Here is an 18860-nt window from a genome sequence, read left to right as displayed (position 1 = left end):
GATTTTGGGGTATAATGTGTCAAAATACTAAAATATGAATACTTTTGCTGAGCACTGTGAGTGAGTGATGGGCAGTCTTGTATTTTACAGGATTACATCGTAATAGCATTTACATGGGTATAGAAAGAACATAGATTACCTTTAATACTTAAACACTGACAACAACTGCAGCAGAAAAACAGAAGGATAAAGACAAGGTTACACGGTTAGTGTCACAAAATGTATTTTGCGAACAAAATACAGCATGAAGTTGCTCGACATCAAAGCTGCCGGCTGAGAGCCAAAGCTGCCAGAGCCTCTATACATCAAAACCAACGTTAGCTTCCCTCTGACGGCCTCCTCTGCATTTATGGTACATTTGTTACCCGGTAGAAAGACCACAACAAGCATCCGCGCTCTGCGTTTGTGTTCGTGCATTTATGTGGCTAACACCTGCACAAAAAACATGACCCATTTTATCATGGACTGCTTGATCTGGAAAGGGATTGAGGTGCTGCTCCCCCAATTTAAAAATATTCATGCATACAGATCCCGCTTAAAAATGGAAATGTATTCAAACTTGTCTCAAAACACCTGTGAACTCTCACCAGAAACACACATGCACTGACACACACACACACACTCACCTAGAGGATTCAGTTTTATTACCCAAGCGGTAAACCACTTTAGAGCCACGTTTCAAAGTCAATTCTGTGTTCGCAGAAATCTCAGGAAAAAACCCTTTAACAAAGGGTCATCCTCCACTAACTCTCAGCATTGTTAGGTGTGATTACGGAGCGTACTGTAACCAGGTTACCATCTCAGAAAGGAGGTCACTCTCCTTATAAATCTAACATGAGGCTAAAGGAAAAGTGACATAGACACATGGTGCCGCAGCATAGCCGGGATCAATCGAGTGGCTCAAGGCTAATTACGTGTTTTTCTGCAGCCATTGTTTTAAAGTCCTACTTACCCCCAGTTGTCACTTGGACATGCTCGAGTTTATCCCACAGAGAGAGGGGCTCAGACAAGGCACACCGGCCCACTTGCTCCCAGCTGTCTGCCTGGAAGCCTTCCTGTGGCACTGAATTTTCTGCTCTGGCTGATTTACAGTAAGTGCTTGCCCGATGCAGGTGATTGATGAAGGGGATATGCCAAACATGTTAAGGGGATTGGACATGGTCTTACCTTTTCTTATTCGCCTGCCGAAGTGCCAGCACTTGTTACCAAGGTAACCTGAAATCTTGGCAACTCTGTGGCTTTACAAGTTCCTATTTTCTGTCCTCTGTTAACTATTAAGATAAAAGAAAAGAAAAAATCAAGTTGATAAAATGAGGGTGATTAATCCAGCTGCTTATTACACTACATTTGTACTGTCTGAAGTTACTAAAATCATCCACTTGAATCTTTTTTTCATTCAAACTACATATTTATGAATGAAACTAAGAACAAAGTAAAATATATGAAACTGCTCCTGTAAAAGGATTTATAAAGAATGCACTCCAGATCAGTCTGCATGCCACTTCTCTCCTGATAAAAAAAAAAATTAAGACAAGTTAAAAAAAAGGCAAAAATTCACATTTTGCACTGTTGTATCTTAAAGGAGATGGCGACAAGTTTAACTCCTCCCGGCCAGTAGTGACGAGCTAGCTTGTTCTCGGTATCAACCTTCAAATGTACTTTTTGCCAGCCAGCTGCCACGTCCGTTAGCATTAGCATAATGGTTAGCATTATGCTAATGCTAACATTTAACAGCAACATTAGCTGTTGAGAAGGAAAGCAGCAATCTCCACATGGCTTATGAACCCCTTTGCTTCCTTAAGTCGGCACCAGCACTCAATAGACTGATGTCCACCCTTGTTTTGCTTCTATTATGGTGCGCTTGAATCTGAGGAATGTAATGCTAAGAAGAAGCCATTTCTCAGCGCTATCACAGAGCTACTATGATATGGCAACGCCTGAGCTCTATCCCACATGACTTCAACCTACTAATCCTAGTGGTGCAGAATCCTTTTGTGTTGACATTAGGATAGTAACCAGAGGTAAATATTTATATATTTTGGACCCGTCAAAATTTTTAAAACATTTATAAATTTTTCAGTAAAACTATTACTTTTAGGCCTTGTACACACGTAGCGAGGTCTTTATAAAAACAAATATCTCTCCCACATCGTTTTTAAAAAATATCGTACACACAGGATCGTTTTTAGAAAAGTTTTCATCCACACAAACCCGTGTAAATTCACCTAGTGTACATTTACACAAAAATGTAGATTCAGTGCCATTTTCTGTCCGGTATCTACTCTCTCATGACGTCTTGATGGCAAAGGCAAAAAAGCTTTCTTTGTGCGCGGTCGGATAACTGAGCTGCATAAGTAAGGCTTTCGCAGCATGCCATTGCTGCTGAGGTTGGACACAGTAAGACAGTAATTTTAAACTTTTTTAAATTACTTTTTAAAAGATCCTGAAGGTTATGGAACAAAAATTTCCTCAGCCCAAATTAAGCTTGTCACTTGTACCAACTGCAGTCCCATAACCACCAGACGGCATCTGCAAGAAAAAGGTCTTCAAAGGCCTCGTCTCCTTCAATTGCACAAAATTGCCCATTTGGAGTTTGCACAAGAGCACAACCTGGGACGCTGAAAGGTGGTAGAAAGTTTTATTCTCTGATGACAAAAACTTTGACTGTCCTGGTGGCTGCCAACATTTTTGGGATGACACTGAGAGCCCACCTGAGATGTTTTCTACATGGCTCAAGTGGAGGGGGTGCCATAATGATCTGGGTTGCTTTTTCCTTCATTGGAACAAAGGAGGTTCAGGTTGATGCCGAGGCATCAAAGAGCAGCTTGGCTACTGTATGTGGATTTGTTTCAGGGGACATGACTGAAGGCCAGTCAGATTAGCAAGAATGGCTCAGCTAATGATTACTGTGTCCTTTTTGGAAAATGTTTCTATTTTAGGGGTTTTGGGTTTTTATCATATATGGCCTTGAATGTTTGACTGATAAATCGGTAATTTCAGTTTAATCGTTTTTCAACTGGTCTTAAACTTTTGATCAGGTGTGTACTTTATAAGTTTAGTTCATTTTCATTAGATGGAGACAAATTATCATAAAATGATCAAATCGACTATATTATTTAATTTGAAGGTTATTCAAAAATGTTCGATTCCCATTAATGTATTTTGTTCTAGTTGCCATTTGGACTTATTGACTTTTATAAAACTTTTATAAAGCCAAACTAACATATATGCCTCACAGTACCATCAATTATGTGAAGTCATCCAGGTCCTGAAGCAGCCCCACACCTTCACACTGTCCTCATCCTCTAGTGTGGCTGAATCAAAGCAATATTGCAAAGATAAGTGGACCAATGTTCCTCCAAGGAGATATAAAATACTCATTGTCAATTATTGCAAACACTTGATTGTAGCCGTTGCCTTCAAAGGTGGTTCAAGCATTTATTAGGTCTGAGGATAATTACACTGATGCAGAACTTACTTTTTATATTTAAAAACATTCGCTAACAAATTATTCCTGCTGCCACAGCATTAAGATAACATTTGCAACTTGTAGAGGTTTGACTAAATGACTAGATTGATTCAATCTAATGTGGCCCTAGTGCCAAAAAAAAAGCTTTAGAAATACATGTTTTTTTAAATTAATTATTCATGATTTTAAGAAGCTCAAAGTACGTTTAAATGATCTCCTTTCAAGAATTCAATTTTTTTTTTGTTTGCTTTTGCACATAAAACCCCTAAATGCTGCTTGTCGGGACTTTTTGATGCAATCAACCGGTTCCCTTTATATAGGACATTTTTGACCCAATCTGTATAATATGATTGAATTTGACTTTGTGAAATGCCTCGAGATGACATGTTTCATGAATTGGCGCTATATAAATAAAATTTAATTGAATTGAATTAAATCGCAAACTGTGATTTAGGGTTTTATAAAGGATAAAGGATCTATAACTGGTGTAGTCATGTCAGGACGCAGGCATTTTGGAGACGCAGGCCACAGAGGTCCTGTCTGAAAACTGGAAATCAAACCTCCAAAACAACCTTGACTCTGAACTGCCTCTTGCTTTAAAAGGATGCCATTTATTTTCGAGGTGACATCTATTGCTTCTTGATTTTGGTAAGCACATAGGCATGCTGATGCAGAGAGAGAGAGAGAGAGAGAGAGAGAGAGAGAGAGAGAGAGACGCAAGATAGCCAAAGAAAATTTAGCTCAGGCTAAAAGATGAGGGATCAATACCCAACGTTGAGTTTTTTCCACTGCATGCTCCTATGCCTTTATTAACTAAAGCTGAACTGTAGTGCTCAGTTTGTGAAAAACACAGTTGGGTCTATTTACCGGAGTTACAGCTTGAGTTTACATGCTGAAAATAGAAATACAGCGATATAAAAGACCTGGCTCATTTTTATCAATTTCTTTTACAAAATATTATTTGTTTCTGTGGTTTCTGTCCTCATTATAGTGGGATACATTTTATTCAGTAATGTCTTGTGTTGGCAGTAGAAAAATAAGTATTTAAAGCTAAAAGGATGAAACAAAGCAGCAGTAAAAACATTTAATATAAAGACTGGTAAGCATATATTGGTCTTTTTATCAAGGGTGCATTCACTGACCTTGAAAGTAAAACAAATTGTCTTTGGTTTTCTGACCCGCTGGTCATATTAAAGGGTTCCGGTAAGTTCTGGACTTTAAAGTGGTTAGGCAATGACCCAAAAGCAAGACAGATGCAAAGGATTCAGCAAATTAGTTTTAGGCCTGTAAGCACATTTTTGTCAGCTGTAAAAAGCCATCCTCAATGATCACATCTGATTTTTCTCTTGTGATTTCACACTTTAACAGCAAAGCATCGCCCACTTTAAAAGCATCAGAAAAAATTGTGAACAAAAACAGAAAAGCAACCCCAAACTGGGCCAGCTTTAGTATAAATAACCTATTCTGTAAGGCTGCATCTCCCACACTGAGAAACAGATCAGCTGAAATCTGATCGCTTAGAAATTCTGATAGGTATTTAAATTGTTTTCTTATTAAAGGGATGGAAATTATTCTGTTTTGATAAATTGTCTGTGTGGAGTCCCCTAACAGGATGAAGTTTGATCCAGTGATTAAAGATAGAGCCAGGTAGCAGTTATTACCCTACCTCGCTGGATGAATTTAATCGCAAGACTTGAGTTCAGTTGTGTGACTACCGACTTTGCAAATTAAGTAACAAAATGTTCTCTGGTAAAATATATTTTTCTTTTTATTAACTGGGCTTTGTTAGAAAGATCAATTGACACATAACTTTTCAAATATCAGCCTCTTTTGTATTAATGCTGTTGAAGAATACCAAACCTCCTATAAACCTTTTTATTGTCCTGAAAATAGCAAACCAAAAATTGTTCTACTAGCTTCAGGACGTTTAAAATACAATGCAGGCATACTTTAGAAGTACAGGAAGAAACATGTTTTTATAAAATCTCTGGCCCAGTCTTAAAGTCTTCTTCCAGCAATGTCCTGCATTAACCTCCATCCATCTTCCCACCAGCTCTAACCATCCTCCCTGTCCCTGTTGAAGATAATCATCCCCACAGCATGATGCGGCCACCACCATGTTGACAGTAGTGAGGCTGTATTAAGAGCTGTAGTTTCTGCCACACAAAGCATTTTGCAAAATAGGCCAAAAGGTAAAATTTTGGTCACACTTCTAAAAGGAATTAGTATGGCTTTCTTTCTGCAACGCAGTGCTACCATCCCATAAATACCATATATTGTGTAGTGCATGACTAACACTTGCCCTGTTAACAGATTGTCTCACCTGAGCTTTTCATCTCTGCTGCTCCTCCAGAGTTACCATTGGCCCCTTGGCAGCTTCCCTGAATACTGCTCTCTTTGCTGGGCCTGTCAGTTAGGCGGCCATGTCTTGATAGGTTCACAGTTACTCCATACTATTTTCAAATGGTGGATTAAACGGTACTCTGTGACGTGTTCAGAGCGTGGGTGTTGTTTTATAGTCTGATCCTGGTTTAAAGGTCTCCAATACATTGTTTTGGACTTGTCTGATCTGGTTCTTGGTCTTCATAAGGCGTTTAGATTCAGATCAGTTCAATTCATCTACAGCACCAATGTTCAACAAACAAAACCGCTTAGGCCTTTTGCAGAACAGCTTTGTGTTGTACCTCTGTATTCAGATTAAATTAGAACATGTGGACTCTATTTACTATTTAGGTGACCTCTGATGGGGCTAGGTTTCATTTTGGAGTATCCTAAGTGGCTAAATATTAATGCACAGCAAACGTTTTCAATTTTTATGTTAAACCAATGAAAATAATTATCCTTAAAGTACACAGTTCTGCCGCACTTTATGTTGCTCTGTTACATAAAATGTGATCACATAAAAAAATGTGCTTTTAGCTGGACAAAACGTAAAAGTTCCAGGTTTTGTGTTAGCTTTGAATGTTCCTTTAGTGGTTTGCCCTTTGCTGTAATGTATGGGCAAAATGATATGACGGGCAGCAGGAATTTCTAGGTTACCGAAAGCTATTCTCATAGAAGCGTTTAATAACTTGTGTGTGTTGTTGTTGTTTTTAAAGGAATTATTCTGAAAATACTTTATTTTCTATTCCTACCTTCAACCAACACACCAGCTGATGGATATTCTGTTGAAAGCAAACTTTTGATGTCATTTTTAAGGGCCTGTAGTTTTGAGAATTGTGTAAACAGCAATTAGCTTTAATTGCTTCGAGGAGGAGGACAGCTTGTACGTTTAGCTTGGAACCCAACAAGATGCCTTTCAGCTTTCAGGATTTGGCATCCCTAAGTGTTGAGGAACATGTGTATCGCTTCAGGCTAATTTACATTGATGTCCTTCATTAACATGCCACTTCCAGAATGGGAAGAATTGCTTGTATGCAAATGTCACATCATGTCCACATCAATTTTTATATGTAAATAGTAAGATGGCAGCAACAACAATGGCTAGGAATCAGAGACACGTGCTGTAGGTCAGATAAATTAGTATGTAATTTTCTCTCTCTGCACACTAGTTATCATATAAATGGCAGCAGCGCACATCCATCATTGTACATTCCAGCACAGGCCTGGACTTTTCATAAAATGATGATGAATACAGTCAGTGCAATGTTGTCATAAGAGTTTTTGAATAAAGAATAGTGTTCGATGGAGCATATTACTCTGCTTCCTTCCTTGCTTGGAAGAGGTTTGCATAAAACACACTGATTAATAATAGATGTCTAATACTTGCTCAGCTCCTTTAGGGTCAGCTATTATCCTGTAGTACCTTTGCGAGCTTCAGCGGCTGCTAGAGAAATCCCCTTTCACCCTGTTTTTTTTTTTCTTTTTTTTGTTTTTTTTGCCTCAAGTCCTGCTTTATGAGTCAGTGATTTTTTAAATGTCTGACTAGCTTTTGAAGCGGACATTGAGAGCATTCAGACATAACGGCATTGGAGTTGAGTAAACGCCCCTTCATCCCCTAGAAGGTTTCTGTTTGTAATTTGTAAATGTTTCAGATCTTCAAGGAGCATTAATGTCAGACAAAGATAACCTGAGCAAGTACAAAAACCAGTTTTCAAATGATGACTCCATTTGTTAAGAGAACAGATATCCTGCAAGGAAAGGAGGTTATAAACAATGGATCCAATGGATCTAGAACAACATCTAAAGCACTGCAATACTTAATTCAGGTCAAACGTAAGCAAATTGTTTAATAATGAGGATCAATTTGAAATGTATGTAATTGACTGGCAGTTTTTTTTTTTTTTTTAGATTTAATTACTATATAAGTTGTGTGAATTGACATTATGCAAATTAAATAAATTAAACTGAACTTGCCTCAGTTAAGGTCAGTGTTCATGATTCAACTATTAGAAAGAGACTGGGCATCATGGGAGAGTTCCAGGGCCAAATCCCTGCTGTCCAAAAATAACATGAACGCTATGTCACATTCAACAAAAAACATATCAGTGATCCCTGAGACCAGTGGGAAAATATTTCATGACCTAAGAAGCAAAGGTGAAACTTTGTGGAAGGTATGCATCTGGTTACATCTGGAACATAGCTGGCACAGCAGCTCAGAAAAGCATCATCCTACCTGGAGTCAAACACTGAGTCAAGAATCTTTATTATTTAACCATAATGACATTTTGGTGAGACACGGGCTCAGATTCACACAAAGATAACACAAAGACCCAAATAAGACATACCGTATTTTTCGGACTATAAGTCCCACTTTTTTCATAGTTTGGTCGATCTTGCGTCTTATAGTTAGGTGCGACTTATATGTGAATTTTAAATGGTAAATCATACTGAACAACATGAACCAGGGAATGAACATTACCGTCTATAGCCATAAGAGGGCGCTCTAAGTATGTGAAAACTATATCTGCTCTTGCACTACTTAAAAATTAATTAAAACATTAACTTATAAACAATGAAGACTGAACACATGTACATATGTTGTTTCACTGTTTCAGTCAGCATTCATGCAGCGAAGCGCCACGTGGTGCAGCTCGAAGGAAACAGACTGCGACAGAACTCTGTTATTGGGATGTCCATGAAGCTAATAACAGCTAGTGTTAGCTTACAGGTCTGTTGTCCGGGCAGGTCACAACTTAGCTGATGCACATTTATGCTTTATGTGGCTCTGAAACATCCGTGTCGTACTGTTAGCTTAGCACGCAGTACCGATACGTTCACTATCTAATTTCAGCGTAATTAGACCGAAAAGCTCTCACGAGAACTTTCCGGGTTGGAGTTGGTGGCCTGTTGTGCTAATTTACCACATTCAATCTCCCAGGAATATTCCATGTTATTCAGCCGACTGTGGATGCAGCTGTGCAATTGAATTAAGTGCCTTGTGCCGGGCATACACTGTACGAGTTTTTGCCCTTTTCGGGACAATTCTTCAGTCGTGGGAGAATTTTTTTGGATCAGGCCGAGTTTCAGGTTGATTGTGCGTCCTCTGTCGTGTAGTATACAGGGGGTACATAGGGGCGATTCGCCTCTCACGACCACGTCCCGATCAGGAATCGTTCTAGTGAGCCTCATATTTTAACAGTGAGCATCGACACTTCCGCCTTTTTCTTCTTCTACTGTTGACATTTGGCTTCCGGGTAGACAAGTCTGAGTAGTGTCATCTCTCTATGGGGCTGAGTCCGACGTGTGCTTTTTGAACGTACAGTGTGAGCAGTTAGGTCGAAGAAGGCAACTTTTGGTGAATTTACTTGACAGAGTCGGCTTTTGGGAAGTGGATAAGACAAACTAACGTCTAATAAGGATTTACAGACGCAGGAAACAAAGACAGACGCTGAGGTTCATCACACTGCTAAGCAGAATCATCACTGGAAACCGTGTGTCACAGTAAGGAAGCTAGTATTATTATGAATGTCTGAAATGTCAGCTGACTGTAAGGAAATGACGCGGTCTGCTCATGCGCTCTTTGTTATCTGAGAACCGGGCGACTGAAAAACGGACCAAGCCCACCCATGGAACTGGTCTAGATTTAGCGCGGTCCAGTTGTGTCTGGCTCAGTTCAGTTCAGTTTGCGTTCCATTTACACTCCAGAGTTATCTCTGTTACCGAGCTCGGACTGATCTCGGCACGGTTAAAAAGGGGTAGTGTAAACCGGATAATAGTCCGGTGCGACCTATAGTTCGAAAAATATGGTAATGTTCAAATAATTGAACGCACCGAAAACACTCCTTGAGAAAATAAAAGTGTGCAAATAGTCCTTAACATCTGATAGATTGAAATGCTTGAGTATAAAAAGCCAAGTAGACAGTTTAAAGAAAGATTTACATCAATTCCATAAATTTTAGACAAAACACTCCATGAGAGATTAAAAAGTGTGCAAATAGTCATTAGCAAGAATTGAAATGTTCAAATGTTCAAGAAATGTTACATGATGCATGATGTCAGTTTACAGGATGATGGAAAATACTGTGCAATTTTATGAATGTATTAGACATTCCTGAAAAACCAAAAGGGTGCAAATAGACATTAACATGTGAGAGACATGGTGGTGGTAGTGTGATGGTCTGGGGCAGCTATGCTTCTTCAGATCCTGGATGACCTGCTGTAATTGGCCCATTGATTCTGTTCTCCAAAAAACCGACTTAATGACCTTAAGCTTGTGGCAATAGGACAAATATCCAAAGAATGCCAATAAACCCCCTCCTGAATGGCTCATAAAATGAAGGTTTTGGAGTAGGGTAGTTACAGAGGGGAATTAAATCTCATTGAGATGCTGTGGATTGACCTTAAACAGGCACTTCATGCTTGAAAACCCTTCAATATGGCTCAATTAAACACATTTTGCAAAGAGTGGGTCAAGATTACTCCACGGCGGTGAAAAAAAAGTAATTGCCTGTTATTGCGAACACTTGATGGCAGGTGTTGCAGCCAAGGGTTGAACAACCAGTTATGAGGTTATGGGGGCAGTTGCTTTTCCACATAGGCTCGGGTTGATCCATTGAGCTTTTTTCATTAATAGATGAAATCAACATTTGAAAGCTGCCTAATGTATTAACTCAGGTTATCTTTTTGTTGATCTGAAGCATTGGAATTTGACAGAAAGAAGCCAAACAGGAAGAAAATGGAGGGGTACTGATAGTTTTCCAGAGCCCTGAGGCTTAGCAACAGTCCCGCATTGAAAGCATTTTCACAAACAGCACTTGAGTTGAAGAAACTCCACATATTGCAGCTCGCAGGTACACTTAAACTCAACAGAACCAAGCCATTAGTGTTCTTAATTCCCGCTGCACACATCATGTTTTCAACCGTCACAATGTCTGCCATAGAAAAAAGTTTACAGGTGAAGCACTCGCCTGCTAATTGCTGCATTCATCTCCACATATTTGCTCAGAATACAATTAGATCTGATTTTCTCCAGGCTGTAAGTGCTTAAAGATTCAGTGGCTTTCTTAACCTCATTACCTCCTAATACTCCTGCTTTTCCCTTCATCTATAATGAAACAGGATAAAGCAATTTATCTTTGTCACCCTTCTTTTAGCCCATTGTTCCCTGGGTTGTTTCGTTGCATCAACTCTACTTATCCCACATCTTTGGACAAATATTCATCTAACTTCATTAAAGAGCAGATGCAAGGAGAGGGACGCTTCTTCATTCAAGTCCCTCTGGATAAGCGCGTGCAACAGAATTTCTTTCGTCAGAAATCAGAATAAATGTTATTGCTGTCATAATGAAAGGCACTTTTCTGTTAAAGCTTCAATTTAAGGCATTTTCAACGTATAAATAATTGATAGCTGGAAACAATTTCTTTAGAGTAAGTGTTTTAAATAAAGAGAAGCTTGTGAAAACTTGTAGCGTCAAGACTTACACTATAAGCTGTAAATTGCTAGACGTGAAGCATAAAACCTGTTCATCAGACAGGCCTCGCTCCTCTTTTCTATTTGAATACTAATCAGAAGCAGATATTTAAAATCAGGACGTACATTTGGACAACGCAATGGGCTAAAAACCTAGATGGGAACAGGAAACATGGAGGGGAGTTGGCTGCAATCACCAGATGCAGTGTCTTGCAAAAATACTCATACCCCTTGACCGTTACACATTTTGTTTGATTCCAACCAGTTGTATTGATATCCACCCCCTATACTCTAAGACCATTAGATGAAATCCAATGCAACCAGTGGTTAGACATGGTGGTGGCAGAATTATAGTCTGGCGAGGGTTTTCTTCTGCAGGGAAAAAGGCACCATAGTGTCTACAGTGGACATAGTGGATAGCTCAGTTTCCTTTGTTGAGGATGGCCAAGAAGAAAGCCATGAGAGGTCCCATTAAAATTTGCTCATAACCATGTAGGGGAGACAGGAAACAGTGGACAAAGGAGCCCTGGTCAGAGGGTACCAAGCCTGAAAGCAGCACTAAGTAATATTTTTACTTTAATATATCCTCTTCTAAGTCCCTGTGATGATAATCTAAGTGTTTATGAGACGATTGAGGGGTCTGTCGTCTCTCCCTACTATCTCTGGACAAAAAAACACACTTTCTATGCACCGACCCGGTGGCAGTCTCACGGCTCTGTTCTCGTTCTCACAGTAAGACGAACAGCTTTACGGCAGCCCAATGTAAAGCCATTGGCATTGCCTCGCTGTGGCCAATGTGGCTGCCACACGTAGGGCTGTAGCCAAAAATTTAAATTGCGATATATTTCAACAATAATTGCGATTGCGAATTCATTCTGACTTTTCTCTGCATTAACCACAAGCAACAAAAATGGCCTGTAGATAAAGATGTTGGTAAACGAGGACTATATAAAACAAGAAATTTAACTGTTATTAACTCTTGAATATCATTATTCAAGAGAATAGCTTTTAATTGAGTTGGACATCAATCCTTGTTGAACATAAAGTGCAACCAGCAAAGTCTTTGTATTAAACAGTTTGACCGGTTCTTAATGCTGTAGTCAAGGTTCCTGAAAGTTTCTGGTAAAAGTATGATTATATAAACTCTGAAACAAATAATAAAATTAGATTATCTCACTGCTGCAACTCTCTTCCATGTGGAGGCTAACCCACTTTAAACATATTTCGGACACCTAAAGGACGCGTCTTATTCATTAATTGTTACATAGCCAAAAATTGCGGACCTCAGCGCTTTTTGGAAATTGAGTTTATTTTGCAAATGTGATTCATTGTCCAGCCCTAGCCACACATCTGCACTACTCACAGCTGGTCATAGAACAATCTTACACTAGCTTACCTTATATGTATTAGACTATGTACAGTACTACCCACTTTTTCAGATATTTTGTCATGATATGTGTCTTCCAGCTGCTTTGAGAGTGACTGTGGGCTGTGGGGTACGTGGAGAGCACTCAGTGTTTATGACAGTGCTATTTTCAAAATAATTCAGTCGAGGCAGATGACTGTTCACACTGAGCCTGGTTCTACTTGAGGTTTTTCCTTCCCGTTAAAGGGGAGTTTTTCTTTCCACTGTCGCTTCATGCTTGCTCAGTATGAGGGATTGCTGCAAAGCCATTAACAATGCAGTCCCTGTGGCTCTACACTCTCTCAGGAGGAGTGAATGCTGCTTGTCAAGACTTGATGCAATCTGCTGGGTTTTCTTTAGAAAGGAAACTTTTTTTTTACCAATCTGTATAATCTGATTGAGTTTGACTTTGGAAAGTGCCTTGAGATGACACGTTTCATGAATTGGCGCTATAAAAAATAAAATTGAATTGAATTGAAATGGTCCTATAGGGAGAGCACCAGTTGAAAATTACTTGGTGCTGCTTGAACTTTTTGGCCTACCTGCAAAACTCTGTGTGACCTGACTCTTAACGCCTCGCCTTGTGCATGTCATCCTACTGTTAAGCATGGTGCTGGCAGCGTCATGCTGTGGGGATGTTTTTTCATCCAGAGGGAAAGGGAAGTTGGATGAGAGGAGCTAAATGCAAGGTAATCCTGAAGAAAACCTTAAGATGACTAGAGATCGGTGTAATGAATCCCCTTCCAGCAGTATGACTTATCAAATCATGTTCACTATTATGAACTAATTTGTGGCGGTCTATCACATAAAATTGGAAATAAATTAAATGACGTGGAAGAGTACAAGGAGTATGGATATTTTTGCAATGTAATGTACATAGCAATTTATTACACTTATTGGGTTGTTTTTTTTTTTCGTGAAATACTGTTTTGAATTGTTTTACTTCCTGGAAGCCACAGTTTAAGTGTATATTTGTGCTAAATGCACGGAAAGTTGCAAAAGTCATTTTGTTTTTCTGTCTCAGAGGGGGTTATTCACCTACAGGGACCTTGGTTGTTGTTCCCATGGTAACACAGGTCCCTATGAGTTGATGTGCAGTCTTGTTGAAATTCTCACAGGAAATGAGAAACATACACGCACTAGTACACAGATATGATCACACCCCGCACAGACATTTTATTAAATAAAGATTGCGTTTAATTGACATGTGACTCCCTCACATAAGTTCTGTGAAGCCCCCAAGAGGTTGTAAGAATATGTTAAAGGGTAATAATTTTTGCTTTATGAAGCCATTCCTGTCTCCGATCTGTATGCAGAGTTAATTTAAAGCCAGAATGACGGCGAGTCAGCACAATGTCAACATTTTTACCACGTGTCTGCAGAATTTGACTTTACTCTGCTCAGCAGGTTTACTCTTTCAAATATTATCATTCTATTTTTCACAATATTTTTTAAAATATTTAATTGATATAGGGAGTTTCTTTTTCAGATTTTTTTTTTTTCGTAACCGGCCCACTTGCCATGTCCAGAAATATTGTAACCATTTTTTACTTTGTTCAATGCATTATATTAGAGATCCATCCATCCATCCATGCATTTTCTAACATGTCTTTCCATTGTGGGGTCATGAGGGGTGCTGGTGCCTATCTCCAGCTGTCAATGGGCGAGAGGCGGGGTGCACTGTGGACAGGTCGCCAGTCTGTTGCAGTGTCAACATGTCAACATTTTTTTTACTATTTGGTACATAAGTGTAAGGGGATAAATATATTAAAAACTCCAATAAAATATTCCTTTCTGTTTCCCACCAGCTGATTAATTAATTTTTATGTAGATTTACCGTAGATCAGGGCTAGTCAACTTTGGTCCTCGAGGTCCAGTGTCCAGGAACCTTTAGACCAGGGGTGTCAAACTCATTTTGGTTTAGGGGCCGCATTCAGCTTAATCTGATCTCAAGAGGGCCACATGAGTAAACTCATTGCAAGATTAAATAGAACTAATAAAAGTGGACTTGTTGTTGATTTTTATATTAAATTAATTTCCCTTTTACACAATATGTTATGAATAACCTCAGTGTTTTTAAGAAAAGTATATGCAATTTCAACAATACTTTCACTCAGTTAAACCTTTACTTGTGCATTATGCATAAGATCACAGTGATTATACAATGTTGAAAAACATTTATTCACATTTTTTGGAACTTAAAAACACTGTCCTGCATGACAAAATACATCAAACAGATAAAAAATAGAAAATGATTTAAAATCAATTTTCCACATCTGAAGCTCTGTGCTACCATCTGCTGATTAAAACACAGCGCCCCTCGTGGACAATATAGGAACTGCAGATTTTCAATTAAACGAAATTCATGTTTTTTTCAATAATTGTTTCATTCTCCCTTCTTTTATCTCCTCTTTCTTTCACCTTTTCTTTTTTTCGTCTTGTTCTTCCTTTCCTCTCCTACTTTCCTATTCTAGTATCCATATCATTTGAGATATTCCCCGCATGAATCTTAATAAAACTATTCACATTCATAAATCAAGCGGCAAAAGCAGTACTGCTCCACTTGTGAAAGTCAAATCTGATGAGCTCTTTTTGGCATTAAGACAACAATCCGTATTCCCACAATGCCAGACAGGACATTTTAATAATGATAAAGCATTTAGGCACCGGGCCGGACTAAATTGTTCGGCGGGCCGGAACCGGCCCGCGGGCCGTATGTTTGACACCCCTGCTTTAGACGTTTCCACCACAGCTGAATCAAATGGCTGAATTACCTCCTCACAATGCTGTCAACTTCCTGCTGACCTGATTTTTTTTTTTGGCTCAGGTGTGTTGATGCAGAGACACGTATAAAAGTGGCAGGACACCAAAAGCATCTTACTGCCGTTCATCATGCATCAAACTGGGATTCTGACACGGTTCTATCAGAACCAGCGTTTTGAGCTACACCAGCCCGTCTGAAGGACTGGGCCATACAGAACAGCCTTCTCTCCTCTCATGGCTCACTGTCGATAGATGCTGACAACTGCAGACCGGGAGCGCCCTGAAAGAGTTGCAGTTTGGAGATATTCTGAAAATCCTTCTGCTTTTTCTGCTTCTGCTCGTGAACTCTGAGCAAAACGACGGTCTCACCCACAAAGAGGTGCCACAATAAAAAGACACTTCACCTGTCTGCGACCATAAAGTTATGCCCAATTGCTGTACAATCTAATTCTGAGGCATAAAATGTGTCATTTAATTCATGTATTGCTTATAATGTTGTGCATTTTGTCTAATTGAGAACGTGGTTCTTCAAATGGAATTTATAGTTGGTACAAAACGAGGCCACCCGAACTCAAACCTTTTTAATATATAAAACCTTCTGAGGGAGAAATGCAGGAGGAGGCAAGGACAGCGGATGCACAAGGTAGAGGGAGACGGGAGCAGAGGATTAATGGCCTGAAGCACAGAGATGCAGAACTAAAACATCTGAAATGAAGAACTGATAGCCAGGCCTGAGATAGTGAGAAGTCCCAGGGTGGAAGATTGATCCGGCGCAGAGAGGCCTGAATGAAAAGAGGAGGACATGGAGGAGAAAATGGAAAGTCACTCTCAGCACATACAGTAGCTCCAGTGGATGTCTGTGTGCTTCAGGGATCTACAGAGGCGGGAAGAAGGTATGCTCAGAACAAGCGAGAAGCCCCGAGTTCTGGATGCAGTCTTTCCACCAGTGGCTGTGTATTTATTGCAGCTCGACTTGTCAACAAACAAAAAGAGCCAGGTTTGATACGAAGAGTGGTGACTTCCTGAATCTTTCCTCCGACTGTTCAGACCTTTCATGACTGTCATGACTAAATAAAACCTCAGTGAAGCCTCCAGATCGACGAGATCTGAAAGCAAATTTTAGCTCGTCACCGTTATGTATACTTCTTATAAGCCTGTGATACGACATTTAAAAAGAGAGCCCTGTTGATGAAATGTCACCTGACTTCAAAATGCACTCAGAGCATCTTAATACCCCGTTCCTCAAACATATTGAGAAACTGACAAAGTGATGGGTGGGAGACAGTCTTTTTCCTGCGGCGGTTCGCTCAGTCTTCCAGTCTCCTGGCTTTAATTATTAATGTTACATTGACACACCGCATACCGAATGAAGGAAAGGTTGTGAGTCACAGAAATATGAGCAGTCCTGTTAAACAAGAGAGAGGGATATGAAATTGATTAATGCTGTGAACTTTGGAAACCAGATATAACAGAAGATCCTGCTGAAATGTGTGCAGAACACGTTCGCGTTGCATTGAACTGCACTTCACCACAGTGCCCCGATGAAGCCTTATTTCCACATTCTTATCCTCCATCTGGTTAATTGTTGTTCCGTCTGGGTACAGTGCCGTACTGACCCTCTTAAAGATTCATTCCGCCTTTCGTTTAAACAACCTGATAAACCTGCGGGAGGAATGTCGGAGCTCTCTTCTTTGCAGAGTTCTTCTGGTTCAGCCACGTTGGAGGATTTTAGAGCTTAGCTGAGCTGCTTGAGGTCATACCAAAGCGTTTAGGTCAGATTTAAGTCCAAACTTTCAATAGGCCACTCCAAAACCTTCCCTTTATGTCTTTAGTTTTATAAGCCATCCTGCTGCAGAATTCAAATGCGTTTGAGCTTGAGGTCAAGAACTGAGGGCCGTGATTTTGTGCCGGAGAGCAGAATTCATGGATCCATCGATAAAGACTCATGTGGGTTCTGAAGCAGCAAAGCGGCCTCGGAGCGTCATACCAACAGCACTAGGATTGACTAACGAGAAGCACACATTCCAAAAAGATCCACTTTACTCCCCTCAGTTGACACAAAACTTTTTCTCATATGTTAGTTTTGTGAGTGTCCATTAAATACAGTTTTACCTTTTATAAATTAAATAAATGTCTTTTGTCTTTACTCAGGATACCTTTGTCTGATATTTGTTTAATTTGCAATGTTTGAGTGCAATTTAGAAAACAAATCTGTAGGGGGGCTTTCCTATGGTACCTTAAGATATGCTATCTTCTTGACAGATAATCTGTTCAACTTTATTTTTTTTCTTCCAGGTTATTTAAACTCTGATTTGGGTTTTGATTGAGCTTCTTTTTTTTTTTGCATTATTCAATAAATAAAGTCTAAATGAAGTGCTTTAATTTTTTCTTCTCTAAATCTTTGTGATTGCAAGACACACAAAGCCAGAGTTCACGTCGCCGAGTCTCTTACCTCAATTACCTGAACATCGAGCGAGAGGTTTCGTCGGGACAGATCAATGCTGGTGTCCTGTTTGTGCCGGAGCAGAAGTGACCCAGTCCATTCTCTTTTGTCTTTCAGGGGAACGGTGGAGGCGCGCTTTGTTTACGTCTTCGTCCTGGGTATCCTCTTCTCGGGCACCAAGGACCTGCTGAGGTCCCAGATCATCACTGCAGATGCAAAGCTGAAGAGCAGGGGATTATGGGAGATTTACGGCGGCCTGGTTTTGGTGGTTTCGCTCCTGTTTCGGGCCCATAACCTGCCAGTGCTGTGCTGCGGCCTCCTGATCCAGACACTCATGGCTCAGTTTATCTGGAAGAAGCTCCACTATGACGCCGCCCAGACCACCATCATGCACTACTGGTTTGGCCAAGCCTTCTTTTACTTTCAGGTAAGCAACAGAAATGAAATATACATGTCATCATTGTCACACCCTTTTCTTAAGCGCTGTAATTAGGCTTGTAGTTTATTAGAAATCTTTTCATTGCTAACAATGTTACATTGAGTATGTTTCACAAGTATCTATAGCGGTACCAACCAGACACTTTAACATGCATAGCCTCAGGTAGTTTGCTATCGCTATTGCTAACAGGGCTTTTGGTTAAATAAGAAGTAAAAATATATAAAAACAATTTAAAACGGATGAAAACACAAAACTCATTTGCCACTCAGCACAATAATGAATTGCCCTGCCTATATATGACGATTTGTCCAGTGGGGAGGAGGACGTCAGAAGGACTGTTGTCTGGGTGCAGCAGCCTGAAGATCTGACAAACCATCAGTGTACAGTGCTGACCCACCGCTTGTTGCAAAAACTTAAAAACTAAAATCCTCGTTATCAGACAAGCATCATAATTTGTGTTCCACTTCTGACCAACACTGTTACTCTGATG

At 39.8% G+C, this 18860-nt stretch overlaps 1 protein-coding gene across 2 annotated transcripts in view; it reads left to right on the top strand.

The window, feature by feature from the left end:
• The window catches only part of pigg (phosphatidylinositol glycan anchor biosynthesis class G), a 107697-nt gene that overhangs the window by 70062 nt on the left and 18775 nt on the right, over nucleotides 1–18860 (top strand). For both annotated transcript variants that reach the window (XM_012866844.3, XM_036127080.1), the window contains one exon: nucleotides 18049–18358. In XM_012866844.3, the coding sequence (XP_012722298.2) occupies nucleotides 18049–18358 (310 nt within the window). The remainder of the gene's footprint in view (nucleotides 1–18048; nucleotides 18359–18860) is intronic.

This window comes from Fundulus heteroclitus, chromosome 23, assembly GCF_011125445.2.
Source record: "Fundulus heteroclitus isolate FHET01 chromosome 23, MU-UCD_Fhet_4.1, whole genome shotgun sequence".
NCBI lineage: Eukaryota > Metazoa > Chordata > Actinopteri > Cyprinodontiformes > Fundulidae > Fundulus > Fundulus heteroclitus.
Note: the sequence above shows the minus strand (reverse complement) of the source record. Positions and strands in the feature narration are given on the sequence as shown.